This window comes from Trachurus japonicus, chromosome 15, assembly GCF_045865225.1.
Source record: "Trachurus japonicus isolate A0001 chromosome 15, Traja_1.0".
In the NCBI taxonomy this organism is placed as follows: Eukaryota; Metazoa; Chordata; class Actinopteri; order Carangiformes; family Carangidae; genus Trachurus; species Trachurus japonicus.
This window is the reverse complement of record NC_140921.1, coordinates 21,134,605-21,149,708: the sequence shown is the minus strand read 5'-3', so window position 1 is coordinate 21,149,708 and position 15,104 is coordinate 21,134,605. Positions and strand designations below refer to the sequence as shown.

Here is a 15,104-nt window from a genome sequence, read left to right as displayed (position 1 = left end):
ATGACACTAAAACTGTTCAAACTCTCAACAGTATCCCACTGTACCTCAGCCCAGAACTCAGCATAGATGTCGTTGGCTGTGAGTCGTGTGATTTGCCATTGCTTGGTAACAGAACACAGGTCACATGCTGTCATCATCAGACCAATCACACGGTCCCTGGAGGGGAGCAAAGCCTTATTATAGCCATGTGGAGAAACTCAATGTGCCGTTTATGCGCACCGGGTCAAAATATGTCTCGGAGAGGTTTAATATGATCCTGTGCACTAGTGCGAGTCGCCGCCGCCGCCGCCGCCGCTCACCTGTGCGAGTGGTTGTTGAAGTCCAGCCCACCCAAGGTCAGCAGCTCCGACAGCTGCTGGTGGTTGTTGAAGTACAGGGCGAGGTCCGTGGCGATGATGGCCTTCCGGATGATCTCCAGCACCTGCTCGTACTCGGTGGAATTCAGGTTGGAGAAAATATTGTGCCCTTCCAGCTATGAGAAACAAAGAGATCAATAAAAAAGCAAAAGCTCCACTTATGAGGCGTTCAGCTCAGCTAGACTACAACAGGTTGTAATCTCAGATTCATCTCAGGTTCACGCCATCCAAACAGATCCCGGATATCACAGAAGAGGGCAGTGAATCTGTGTGTGCGTGTGCATTCATTTCCAGTAATTATGCGTCATATTCTATTTGTGAAAATTAAAGAAAGCCGTGTTTCATGCACAGACAAAAGATCTGCTGAAAAGATTTCAACTTTACACCAGTTCAATTAAATTTGTAATATTGATTTTTTTTTTAATCTTTGTGGATTTAGTCTCTAAAATTTAGCTCTATGGAAATATATTTTTTTGCTTTGTAATTCCTTTGATGACATGTGGTGTTCCCAGTCGTTTGCCCCATCTGCAAGTCTTTAAGTGAGATAATGAAAGAGATGTTATATTAGCACGGCATTTTATACTAGATTATGACATTTAAAGAAAATACATGTTTATTGCACAGTAAGTTCTGCATAGCTGAGATCTACCTGTAGGATGGAGACAGTCTGAGAGAAGTGGTGCTGCTCCATGGTGGAGGTGGAGTACAGAGCAGCCAGCGGATGGTCGAACTTCTGCAGGTATGCGTTACTGTACCCCCGATGGTCCAGGTCATGGCACAGACAGGCTATCAACAGACCTTTCTTCTGTAAATCAGAATAGGTAGTTTTAAAAAAAATGGTTATAATGGTAGATTATTGTATTGTTTGTTTGTGTGTCTGCTTTAAGTTTTGCTGTCTCTGTTTGGGACCTAATCTCTTGTTTTATCTATTTTATATGTTCTTTCTCTTCAATGCTGTAGTCTATGTGCCTAGTGTCTCTCTCCCGTATTTTTAGTCCATGTGTTGTGTGCCTGTCTTCCTTGTTTTAAATCCATGTGTACCATCTACCATCAAATAGGACCACAATGGAAACAAGCATTTGGGCTTTATTGTGTTTTTTTTATCCCTTTGAACACTTGTCTAATGTTGTTCAATAAAGTTTTCAATCAATCAATCAATACACAGGTGATAATCTGTCCTATACAGTTTAACTCATTTTTGTCAAGCAGAGATAAAAAGTCAGACCCAACAGGGAGCAAACCTCCAGCTCTGTGAAGATCCCAGTGGTTTTCTGTAGGATGGCGTACATACAGTGTGCCACCGTCACCGCGTGCTTCCAGTTGTGGTAGGGCACACGTCGGTAGTTCTTCCGCACTGACATGGTGAACCGACAAAGTTTCTCCAACTCAAAGCTACGTGCAGAGGAGGGAAGACACGGAGGGATGATTAAACGCCTCGGTGAGGAACTGACAGTGACGTTGACATCGGCCCTGTGACACTTTACCTGGTCTTTCCACAGGAGTTATGAACCATGTAGATGAAGACAGCAGGCCAGATCTCCTCAAAGGGACTGATGTCAAAGTGGAACCTGAAGGAAGGAGGAAGAGATGGGAGGAGAGGCTTAAATTAGCATGAACGGCACACCTGGGAGAGGGAGAGAAGAGACAGATAAAGGGACATCTGAGGTCTGTGTGTGTTCAACTGACAGGCTTACTCAGAAGGCACGCCCCTTCCTGTACTGTGCAAGCACATACACACGCACACCCCCTCCCAACCCCCGTCAGGTCTGGACTCTTTCACAGACGTGTGGCTGTGGGCCAGCCACACTCAGAGTCACGGGTTTCGTGTATCAGAGGAGATAGTGACCCAAAGCTACTCCGGATCTGAACCTGAGAGGGCACTCACATTTCGATCTCCTTATAAATGGGTGCAGGGAGGTTGAGCTGGGTCAGGGTCTTCCATTCCTCTGATGTGCAGATGCTGTGATAAGACAGTTTTTCCATCGTCACTCTGTAAATGCATTCAGAGTGCCGGATCCTGTGGTACATCTATGGGAATCACAGAACAGGGATTAGACTATAAAACATCGGGGGAGAAGCTGAACAATCCAGTGGAATAAATACCATGCGAATGAAAATATCTTATATCACTGTTGAATCCTTTAAGTATTGTTGTTGGAATTTCCAAAAGGGTCAAACAGAGTTAAGTTATCCGCAACAGTCCTGTATCATATTTTATCTGTGTGTCTCCAAAAAGTGTCTCCACATCTGGTTTGTATCCCTGTCCCCCTTCCCAGACAGGCAGGAATAAGACAGTCAGGTACAGGCGCCAGGCCTTACACCTTCCACCATAAATCACCATAAATCAGGAGCTGGCGAGAGTCAGTTTCCTAGAGACGTGAGGCATAAATTACAGCTAAACATAAATCCTGTCAGTGGACGGATGCAGACTGCTTGTCTTAAAATATTAACGTGCCTCATCAATTTTAAAACCAACTTTGTGACGCCGCTCCTGCGTAAGTTCGTCGCACGAGATGATGGTGAGTCAGGCCCCACAGAGAGGAGAGGCTTTTGACAGACAGACCACACAAGGCAAGCTTCGAGAGTTAGCATGATTCATGAAAACGTCTGTGTGTTCCATGTAAGGGATAATCATCACTGTCAACCATCAAATAAGAAGCTTTTGTTCAGATTTTGGGGCAATGAACACTTTAAATAGAAGCTGTTGGCACTACTTTTGTCAGCCTTGGAGAAAAAACGATATTACTACTGTGAGAAACAGGGGAACAGTGGAAACAAGCCTCACAGCAGTGAGAGTGATTTCAGGATGGTGACGAGGCCACTGCGTCAAAGGTGCAGTTATCTGAAAATAAGCCAGGACGGACTATTCATTTCTCCAAAGTACTACACAATGTTCACATAATCTACCCACACTGGATGAAATACATAACAGGCCTGTGCAGACTGACATCAAGTGAATGGATGACATTTTTTGCAGTTAGTCGTTTAAATATTGTAATACTGATTGTGTGTACTCACATTTGCACAGTGTAAGGCCAGAGCACAAAAGACAGCAAACATCTTAAAGTTGTTTTCATCTGTTTTAGTGAAGGCACTTCCGCAAAGCTTGTTCACCATCTGCACCACTCCTATAACGCTCCCCCTGCTCACGATGGGCATGCACAGGATGTTCCGCGTGGTGTATCCGGTTTTCAGGTCCACCTCTCTGTTAATGGGTTAGACAGACACATAAAAAAAATCAAGATCATCTCGATTATCTCATACGTTGACAGCAGAAGAGAAACAACTTAAAAAAGTTAAATGAATGATCAACGATCACATATAATAAAAAAGTTACCGGTTGAACCGTGGGTCTGCATAGGCATCTGGGATATTTAAGACTTCCCCTGTCCGAGCCACTTGGCCAGCTATTCCCTTGTCTATAGAAAACCTACAGGGGAGGGGGAGAAGAGAGGAGAGCAGTTCAACTTGTGGACTGTGTGTTAAGGCTTCTCAGGCTGGGTGGATGCATAAAAATCTGCTTTGAAAAAAAAAATCAATGATAAATCAATCAAAGAAAAATCTATGTGAAAACTGGATTTTAGAAATTGCAAATTTACAAGACTTCATATTCTCATTGTAACTGAACTGTTGTAGTTGTAAAAAAAAAATGGTACCAAATCAGCAGGTCATTTGAATTGTTTTTCTTTTGACTGAACACGAGAAAATCCATTTAAAAAAAGAACATAGACATAAAATTAAATGAGCTTGGTATATTGTCAGAGAAATACTGGAGGTAAAACGTACACACCTAATTTCTTTGGTTTTCCTAAAGACAGGTTTGCCTTCTTTCTCTTCCCCGATATCAAACAAGTCGGAATACAGTTCTTTGTTGTTGTGATCTACCTGGAAGAGTGCGCACCTGTCCGCATTCACCAGGTTTTTTGCATATATCTGCAAAACAGCAGCAGGCACGCAGACTTATTAAACATTTGAAAGGGCTTAAAATAAAACCATCAGAAAATTACACATAGCACCTGCCACTGAATTAAATCATACACATTGCTGCAATTTGAATTGTTTGGTTTGGATGGAACAGTTCAGTCTAAAACATACACACACACATCTAAGACTACAGGTCATTCCAGTTCATTTCAGGGTTTGAAACAGATGACTTGAATGACCTGAGATGACACCACGATCACAAGGCAACAACACATACGAACACAGAGGTGGGTTTTAGTAAAATAAACACGCATCCAGACCACGTCTTCTTTAGTAGTGAGCTGAAAAACCTGCTTATTTCAGGCCAAGCCGAGTTTAAACATGTATTTACTATGTAAGCATGATTATAAAAAATCAGTATCACAACTAGCAAAGGTACAGTACTGAGGTGGCCAGTGTGTATCTGCATTACATTACTACTCAGTTTAACACACATAGCCTGACACACACTCCCAGGATGTGTAGCCTTGAAGACAATGTGAATGAACACATACTTGCAGAAATCACACTCACCATAATATGTTCAAGTAGAGAATCTATTGCCACAATGTTATCAAAGTATGTTCTGTGCGAAAAGAAGAAATGACGCATTGAGATGTTTGACAAATGGGAAGCTCTGATGACGTTCACATTCAAGACATGAAAGCTAAGTTGGCTAAAATTCTTTTCTATTTAGCGAGCAAAAAAAAAAGAAAAAAAGTTTTATTTAACATTGGACCTGACAAGAATAAAGATTAAATACAAACTCACTTTTTTTTTGTTATACTTAAGACTAAAATAGGAACATGGTGTCAATACAGAGTTGAAAAGATTTTCAGCAGCATTGATCTATCTAGTGTTAGCCAAACTGTCCCACCATCAGCTCTTACTTTGACACATCTAGTAGGAAGTCATTGAGCTCAGTCTGTTTGGCGAGGCCTCTGCACACCTAGAAACAAAGAAAACCAGGTCATGACCCGGCGCACAGGCGATTCAAACATTTCCCACAGAGCACATACAGCATCCTGCATGTACTGTAAACAGACCGACTTGCTGTCTACACACTTGGCTGTGGGCCACCTCCACGAGTTTCAGTGGCAACAGTGTGTTTTCGCAGCGAGCAGCTAACAGCGCTGCAGTGGGACGCTGCTTCTCTGAGGTGTTATGCTATCTGTTCATATAAAAACACCACCGGGGCGTAATGACGTCCTCGGGGAGCTGTTTGTTGAATCTATGGCTTAGTTGATTGGACTGGGCCGAGTGACAACCCAGTTCCTGTACACAGTGGATTTCCCCATTAAAAACACCCGTGCAGAACCAGAACAAACAAAGTCACCCAAGATCATAATAAGTGGGACGGGCGGGCTTCACCTTACTCCCAGACCAGTCTTTAGTGAAGTGTTACATTTCAGTTTACCTGCTACAGTGTGCAATCTGAAATTCAGAGCAGCCATGTGTGGAAGTTTGCTCACCTGTACTTGATGAATGGCAACTGACGCCCACGCTAAATTTGCTGTTGCAACCTGGAAAAGAAAGTGAAGTTTAGTCCCAAGGAAAAGCAGAAAACACAAACAAACAAACAGCAAATTTGCTACACATTTTCCAACTTTAATTTGCTCTTGTCACATTTCCACATTTCTTTTGTAAAACTCGACTTAATCGTCTGTTCTGCACAGCCCACAGATTCAGAGTCATGATTGGGACACCATCCGTAACACTGCTGCATGTGCATGTTTGCTGTTATGGGTTAAAACTGAAGTGATGCAGAATTAAAGCTGCACTACGAGATATTTTGCAACCCAAACGAGGCCAACCCACATTAGGATTAGAGCCCTGCAGTTTTCCTCAGCTCAGCAGAACATTTTTGTTTCTGTAACCTACAACTTTAATGTTTTGTTTGACAGTCTCTCCCACCTCTTTACCTGCAGCTGTTTTAATTGAAAAGCTTTTGATAAACACTGTGTGCTACCCACACATCAACAGTTGGCAAGGGTAAGGTGAATATTGGACTGTAAGTTGCCAGAAATTCAAAATAACTGTCCTCAAGCCAGTTTTACCTGTTGAATTCTGCTGAATCTTCAAACCCATGCACCGTAAGTGAGCAACCTGTATCTTATGTAATTTTCTATCTTATTACACTGTACTACGTATATATCTCATTAGCAGCTAGTAGGAAATCCGTCAAGACAAAAAACATGAGTCAGTATTTTCTAGATGAGCCCGACAAAACTTGTACAGATCTTAAACAGACCCAGATTAAGGTGAATACCAGGCTAACTGTCGTTCTGTGAGCCTTGCTCCAGCCTCCCACTCTTGGTGTGTTTTGTCTGGGTCAGACTGACCTCCTGGTGGCTGAGGTTGAAGGGCTCCTTGCCCCAGTGCCGATGCAGCTCCAGGATGGCAATGAGGTCCCCGATGGCAGTGAGGATGGGGAGGCACAGGACAGAGTGAACATGGATCCCTGAGTCCTGTCCTGTGCCGTCGGGGAAGCGCTCGTCCTGCGAGACAGAGGTCAGTGAAGATTGTTATCACCTGGTATAGATGGCGAACAAGACAAATCCTAACATTTGCCCCTCAGCAGGGCAAAAAACCCCGTTACTGAAGCTGCATTTACCACTGTACACAAAATGTGGTGTGACACCTGTCCGAGTGTTACCACATGCAAGGATTTCACCTTAACAAAGATTTGTAGCTTTCAACTTATTTTAGACATGGTATTTTCTCACAAAAGAACACCTTTGAAAATATTTTCTTTCAAAGCATAACGGGGTTTCCAGTTTTATGAGTGTATAAAGTGTGAAAGAGGACGCATCTCCATTATTTATTATCTGTGCTGTATTATAACAGCAGCAGAGCATGTGAAGTGACTCTGAACATGTAAGTCCTCCATCAATCCAAATTTAAATATTTCTACAGTATTTTTGTAGTTTTACCTTGAGGTGCTGAGTACACTGAACCAGATGATGAAGAACACGGATGAGTTTACAGTATAAGGAGTTCATTAGGAGATCTGCAGTTGCACATCACAGCTATGCAGTGAAATGTTCCTGTGATGGCTGAAGCTGAACTGGATGAAAGAAAACAAGTCTTACCCCCATGATGTCCTCTACCAGCAGTGTTTTGCGAATCTTGGCAACATGAGCGGCAATGGTTGTCCCAAATGCGATGGGGCCTGAGGGGATGAGGCTTGGAGGGCCATCCTTGGCCCCCGTTGGAGTGAACATACATAAACTCTGTTGAGAAGCATCGACAAGAACAAAGAACAGGGGGAAACAGAAACGGAGACATGTATGTCAGAACACATGCATACAACTGTATTGTTGCATAAAATGTCTTCAGCGAATGTCCTCTGTACTTACATTGTTGCATTCTCCCAAGAAGTAAAGTGCAAATCCATCAGCTTTTGTTGCTGTAGAAACAAAAGACACACAGGTCACAGGTGTGCGATGTAAGTGCTTTAAATACGGTTAGACTGTTACAAGTTGCAAGCGACCGGTTAGCCGTCATTGTACGTATGTCATAACATCTGACATAGATATGTTCAACAGCCAATGGCAGGTATACCTGAGAGGGTAACATGTCAAGGAGACAACAGTCCGGTTACAATCCAATAACAATCTATTAACAGTGTCCCACATTACAACAAGGGCACTCTGACCGAAGGCTTTGACTGCCATCCAGTTCATCTTATTCCCTGTCCTCCGCTCCAGTCCCCCTTCACACTGATATATAGGTCATGTTATCATACAATGTGACAACAGATAGACTGGAGGATCAGCAGTGAATACACAGATGATCAAGAAGTTAATGAGCAGAGTGGTTTTAGTGAACTGATCCTTTTGTGGCTTGGTTAGACCCTTCACTTTGTCTTGGATGCATTTCTATCACTGATCCTGTCCACCAACTTAAAGATCATGATGAAGTAAGCCTTTATTTCTATATGACATTGAAAAACACTGGGCATTGGGAATTAAACTCTAGAATAAGGTGTATTTTTTAACAAACTTTGAGAAAGTTAGATGATAAATTATTGATTTTATATTTCATTTGTATTAGTTTTCGTTATCGCAGCATATGGGGGCAGACGTCCCACAGTGGGCAACATAGTCAGTGCCAGACAAAATGCAAAATTTGACTTCAGAAAAACCTCCCTCTACTGCTTAGATTACGCACCAGGGAAAATCCTGCTCCCTCTCTCTCAAGTTGTAGGACATTTACAATATCTAACCCCCCAACTCATGATGAGAAATTTACATGAAGGTATGGATATTTTTCTGGAAGAAACGTTGCTGTCAGTGTCACTTTTGGGCTGCGGAACCAGTGTGATGTTGAGTGAAAGTGAGAGGATCAATAATCTATGGGATTTCTACATTTACCTGTTTTGATGATGTTGCACAACTCATAGAGCAGGAGTTTGTTGTCTCCTCCAGTGTCCAGGCGCTGCTCCATGTAGCTGTTGAGTTCGTACACCACACCCTGCATATTTGTGTCCTGGTACTGCTGGACACAAGACACACAGAAAGTTGCAACTCCACAGTCTCACATAAACACTGAGATTGAATTTCAAAATTCAGCAAGTGCTTCGACAAGGGAAAAAAAGTGACAAGCTGCACTCTGCATGGATCCAGTCTAACGTTACAGCAGCAGACAGCTACTAATTCAAATAGTAAGATTTTAATTGTTTTTTTTTATGAATGAATGAAAGGGGATTATCTTCCTGCCATTCACAAAGACAGAGCCATTCATCACAACATTACCCTTCACCCACCCTTACATTTCCCTTCACTGCTGCATTCTAGCCCAGGGATCCCCCTGCAGTCCCAAGAGGGGGCCGCTGGAGCCCCACAGCTCTGATTAGAGGCTTGGCAAGCTCTGATGCTCAGCCTCAGCTTAAAGGTGTGGTTACGTAAGAGGCAGCCCTCCTGCCTTGTATGGGGCCAGAGAACTATTTCTGCGCTTGCAGAGAGGGTGAGGACAGGACGGCAGGGAGAGTGGTGTACTAGAAAGCTTCCCCCACGGGACGCCTTCTATCCTCCCACATCCTGTTTGCACAGACGTATGGATGACGCACTGAGGGGTCGAGTGGCCCTCGTTTTTTTTTCTTCCTGTGTGTATGTGTGTGAAATCCCCTCTAACCAGCTCCGGGGCCCTGGTGTGGGTGCTGACACCTGGACTCCTCGGGGCATGATGGTGTTAAGCTAACAAAGGTGTGAACACAGGGATGTGGAGCGCAGGGTTTTTACTTTTCCGTTTCTCATTAACTATCTATGTGGTGCCGACTTGGACACTCACAGAGCATCACTGCTGTGCTACATCTCATCCAAGACTGCACAGGTATGAATTTGTAAAGTATTTAAGGCCTTTTATATTTTTTTCAAGCCACTGAATCAACATCACACTGGTGCTGTTCTAAAGAAAGAAAGGAACAAGGACAAAAAAAACTAAAAGTGTAGTTAATCTGCATCTTAATTAAGCACACCCAGACGATTTTGCAGTTTGCAGAAGGACAGTGTCCTGTGTTCTGTGCTGTCCTTGCATGAGTTCAGGCAAAGTGTCCATTCCTGAGTATGAACTCAATTAGTCACAAAGGTGAGCTTTGGGGAATCAGGGAGGTTGTAACAAAAATATCTACAGAAAATTAAGCAAAAACCTACCCTGCTGACTTCTTTAGCTGATGTGTCATCTGTAAAGAGAGAAAAAGCACAAAGTTAAAAAGAACTTCACAAAAAAAAAGATTCCCTACAAATTAAAACTTTAATCCATAAAAAAAAATCTAATCAATCCTTGCAAACTGAAAATACTCAGGTATTTTGCCACTGGTTAACTTGGTCTGGACTGTCCAGCAGCAGCAACTGACATTACTGAGTCAGTCTGCACAGTTGAGGACTCCCTGCTGTTTTACATGTTTTGGCACTTCTAATGAATTTTTAAATGTGGCCACAGTGGCTTTTGTTTGGCAAAAGTTACTCACTGAAGTCTTTCTTGATGTAATAGTCTGTGAATAGGATTGGATATAAACTTAGTTTGTGTTAATAACCTGGTGAAGGCAGATGTGTGAAACCAACTTTGTCTGTACTTTAAAGCTGAACACACCACTGTGTGAGAGCGACACACAGGCCTGACCCGGCTGTCTAAAGGTTGGGTGGATACATTGGATTTGTGCACGGGGGGATAATGAAGACACAGCACTAAAAACAGCAAGTAAGCAGTGTTTGCCCTCACAACCGTTGACAGGTAAATGGCAAATGAGTCAAGGCAAAAAAATATGCAGTGTTTAAGCATTAATACGCATTCTATACATAAATTATGGATGAATATATTACCTGCTTTTGATGGGAGACATTTGCTTAAATTATGCTCCTTTTAAAACAGAATTAAGAGAAGTATTAATTTAACCTGACAAGTGCAAAATTTTGTGGCCCCGAGTGCAAATTCTTGGTGTGATTTCAGGCTGTTGGAGAGACAGTAGACATATGACTATTGTCTTTGGATGTCGACACTGAAGTATGTGATAATAATGAAGCCTTCAGCCAATCAAAACACTTTCTGGACTTATAGTCTAGGAGTGGGCCTGCGAGTGCTACTTGGGATGAAAATAAAACCATTCACACAGCTCAAGCGGTTCTTCATTACACGCGAGTCACCAGCACACGAGAACAGTAACTGCTCAGATCTCTTTGATAACTTTTCATGTGATCAAACCATGCAAAAAGCTGGGCAGATTTTAGAAACAGCTTCTGAAGTGCTGACTTGAGCGGGCGCTCCTTTGAGACAAACCTCTTTGTACATGTGAAGATAGAAATTACAGCCAGCAACATTGTTTGTTGTTTTAAACATTCCACCAGTATGCTATGAGTTTCCTAACTTAGCCATGAGAGCTATTTTAGAGTGAACCCCTGGCCGGGAATGACGTCAATCAGAGGACAGAGCGTTGCACTTGAAAAGGACTTCAAACCCTTTTTGAAAGGAGGAGAAATACAACTTTTTTTCAAGGGAGAATCTTTTTTTAATAATAGCTTGTTGAGACTTCTTTAAAGGACAAATATTAAAAAGTATTACCTATTCAAAGTTGGTCTACATTTATTAGAGCAGTTCTCTCATTGTAACACAAACACAGTGATGCATCCACTGATTATTGTGCAGAAAGAAAGACAGAAAGAAAGAAAGAAAGAAAGAAAGAAAGAAAGAAAGAAAGAAAGAAAGAAAGAAAGAAAGAAAGAAAGAAAGAAAGAAAGAAAGAAAGAAAAATAATCATGTCTTAAATTCAACCTGTATGGGAACTGAGAACCAGTTCCAGTTGAGAACTGGTTTCCTTTTCAGATGTTTCTCACAAAACAATGACGTCAAACTCACGCATGGGTGAAAACAGCGATACGTTACATCTATCTACGCAACATGGACTTCAGCTCCAGGAATGTCATGTATTTGACACTTTGTTCACAACCGAGCAGCATGTCCTTTACCAGGGCAAATATTTTGTGTTGTAATAGGCTACCAATATCACACAGACACTTTTTCATTAAATTCATTAGAAACTTGGTTCACACAGACAATTGTTCAGGAATCATTAAGGGAATCAATTAAGAATCAGACTAATTATCAGACACTGATATTAAGTCTTGTCCAGTGACATGACAGGTTGACAGGTGTCTAATGTCAGGTGGTGAATGAATGCGAGTATAGTGAGTGAGATGCTGGAGATAAAGGGCTGAGCAAATAAACCTGATTTAAACCATAAGATGAAGTAACTGTAAAAACATACCAGGAAATTTAATACTGATTCCATATTTGGATTGTTATACAGTGTGTCGGTGTTTGTGGTTTTTGAGCTTTAAAATATATATTTCTCCCTTTCAGGACCTGAGGTCTCATCTCTCAGGACCCCCTCACCCACTTGGCTGTGGCAGGGACAAGCAGGGAGGAGGGGCAGGATAGGTAAGAACCCACAGGTCATAACCAAATGCAAGCAACACTATAACAAGCTATAACTCTAGATTTTAAATACCAGAGGGTGGATTTTTTTTTCTTCTGCCTTGTCTGTTGATGTTGGCTGCCATAGTGCTGTTGGTTCTCAACAACATATCATTGCCACTTAACATTATTGTAAGGTGCCGCAGTGCCAATAGCTCCAGCAACACTGATATGTACGAGTGGGACTGGGCAACAAATCCTATCAGTGAATAAGTATGTGATGATATGATCACGCAGTGTTATCATGTTATGAAATTCTTTTGTGTGAAGGAATGAGTCTGAAGCTAAATTGAGTTCTAGTTTTACACATGAAAAGAAAGTGATGTAATGTGTCACAGTGAAATACAACCCATCAGTTTTTTTTTCATGAGCTTTTACAAACATTTCCAAAAATAATAATTATATTGCGCAAATATTATTATCAATATTTCAACTGTATCACTCAGCACTACATTAAAGCCTTCCTATTCCCAGAGGTATTCACTCAGTAAGGGCTCATCGGTCCTACAATGCTCAACGTCCCTCCTGGAGGAAATGGTCACCAGGCAGTGTTTGTAGTGTAGCAGGTCCAATTACAGCCTTGCAAAGCTCCTCTGCCGGCATCTCGAGTGGAGCCGTCCCAGTGGAACAACAGGGTGAGCACTGAGCATTGTTTCCGCACACTGGAAATGTCTAAGGGGCCAAAAAGTAACACGAAGCTGCTGTACTCGCGGACTAGACCCTGTAAGGTAAATCTCTAAATGAGATACGAAAGCGAGTGCCGTTTAAATCTGCTACACTTAACCAGGCGCCTGGTTGGATCAGTTCCAGTAGTTTATTTAAAGTAAGCATGCACACATTCAGCAGGTGGAGGTCCAGCATGACTCTCTCATATTCCTGGTTTTCCTTGAAAACAGAGGAAAAAGAGAAAACGTGCTGTTGCTTTTTGGCCGGGACAACTTTGTTGAAGAAAGTGCGCACTATAGCTGCTCCCTGTCTGGCCGGCTCTGTCAACGTGGAAGAGGCTTCAGAATATATAAAACTGACACTTTGCCTGCCCCATTTTGCAACAATAACATCTTTGTTTCATCAGGTATGTGTCAGGGGATTAACCCCAATTATACACCTACCCCTGAGGCAGAGGGGAAAGGAATGTATGTGTGTGTGTGTGTGTGTGTGTGTGTGTGTGTGTATATGTGCATGTCTGTGTGTTTTATCAGCACACCATGTGGTCAGCCGCCACCAGCACGGGGACAGAGACCAGTAGCCTGTTCTAATGCCATCCCATATTTTCTGGGACCTGCTGTGCTTTGAGTAAACACAGGAGGAGAGGGCCGACATGTTCTTAGAAAATGCGCTGCCAGCTCACTACACACCGAGCACTAAACACAACTGTCGAGCAACTCCTGCACCCGGCGGAGGCTGAGCAGACACTCTGAGTAACTTCATCACACCATTCATGTTTTTCCCTGAACAACCTCAAAAGCTTTAAAAGGATACAACCTCTTTATTAAAGTAAAGCTCAGAAGATTACTAAGGTGGTCAATGTAATATACTGCACATACAGATTCTGTTTGTCTGCATACATAAAATATTAATAACTACTTTAAACCATTTTCACACATCTGGCTTACAGAGCGAGAGGTCCATGTGGCTATTGTAGATAATCCTTAATTACACTTTAATGTTTTAATGCACACCATTTGGACAGTGTTTTAAATTTGAGGTTGGTAGTCCTGATACATTAGCTGTTCTGACTTTGAATGTGAATCTCGCACCAGTGTAACAGTTCAGACGGAGGAGCAGCAGCCAGCTGAGGCTGGAAAGAGAAAAACCCTCTAACAGACCATTTTTGGAAAAACAGAACAAACAGCAAAGTTAAAATAAATGGATCAGCAGCATGACGTCAGAGAGGAGAGAAACCCTATCCAGAGTCTGCATCGAAAATGTTATTCTACTTCCATCACCACAATAACAACAAGAAGGCAAAAAGCCTTTTCTCACCCTACAAGGATAACTGTGTGAATTATTACATGTATTGATTTCATGGTGTGTTTCATCTTTGTGCCAGACATTTGTGCTACAGATGAAACACACACACACACACACACACACACAGAGGACCCACGATTAGTTTAATGCCTGGATTCAACAGATTGGGCAACAAAGAGTGAAGCAGACAGTCCAAGTACTGAATCCATGATAACGTGTAAAAAAAACTTTTCAAAAGAATTCAGCTGCAGATTCAAACAGACTTCTTTTTTTTTAGCTGGAGTGAATCGTTAATAATACTTTTGCATCAATAGATACTCTGTCATCAGTTATGAAATTCACTAACCGAAGTACAGTACATGTACATTAAAGAAACATCTCAAACTCCAGCTCTACTGGTCATTAAAAAGACTAGATGAAGATGATTGTTGCTCATGGTTGGCTGCTGTGTTTATTACACGGCTTCCTCAGGTACGTGGCGTTGTCTGCACCTTTGAATGTTGAATCAAAAAATATTTGCTCTGCAGCAAGTGTGAAAAATATGCAGGAGAAAATTTGCGTAAATAAATTCTGATTTGCATGCTCACACTGCAAAGTGTACAACGTATCAGTGTCATATGGCTATGGATGACAAATATACTGTTACTCTGAGAACTACTTAGTGAAACTTAGTTGTCAAAAATACTAAAAGGAGAATAGCTGAGAGCATAAAAATCTGGATTATAATTGTGCCAATATCGTGCAGCCTTATGACAGACTGATGACTTCTGGAGACCTTAAAAGAGACACATCTGCAAACACACCAACACACAAAACCTGCGTTAAGGTCTCTGGTGAACTGTT

General features: G+C 42.0%; 1 protein-coding gene across 6 annotated transcripts in view; it reads right to left on the bottom strand.

The window, feature by feature from the left end:
* The window catches only part of pde10a (phosphodiesterase 10A), a 57,083-nt gene that overhangs the window by 5,403 nt on the left and 36,576 nt on the right, over positions 1–15,104 (bottom strand). For 3 of the 6 annotated variants that reach the window (XM_085800410.1, XM_085800411.1, XM_085800415.1), the window contains 17 exons: positions 9,974–10,002; positions 8,696–8,819; positions 7,679–7,728; positions 7,412–7,552; positions 6,662–6,817; positions 5,792–5,842; positions 5,210–5,268; positions 4,854–4,905; positions 4,147–4,289; positions 3,694–3,786; positions 3,375–3,561; positions 2,242–2,384; positions 1,841–1,924; positions 1,598–1,748; positions 1,006–1,161; positions 300–472; positions 45–156 (listed from right to left, as the gene is read on the bottom strand). In XM_085800410.1, coding sequence (XP_085656536.1) covers positions 45–156; positions 300–472; positions 1,006–1,161; positions 1,598–1,748; positions 1,841–1,924; positions 2,242–2,384; positions 3,375–3,561; positions 3,694–3,786; positions 4,147–4,289; positions 4,854–4,905; positions 5,210–5,268; positions 5,792–5,842; positions 6,662–6,817; positions 7,412–7,552; positions 7,679–7,728; positions 8,696–8,819; positions 9,974–10,002 — 1,904 coding nt within the window. The remainder of the gene's footprint in view (positions 1–44; positions 157–299; positions 473–1,005; positions 1,162–1,597; positions 1,749–1,840; positions 1,925–2,241; positions 2,385–3,374; positions 3,562–3,693; positions 3,787–4,146; positions 4,290–4,853; positions 4,906–5,209; positions 5,269–5,791; positions 5,843–6,661; positions 6,818–7,411; positions 7,553–7,678; positions 7,729–8,695; positions 8,820–9,973; positions 10,003–15,104) is intronic. The other 3 variants (XM_085800412.1, XM_085800414.1, XM_085800416.1) reach the window with 1 other exon arrangement.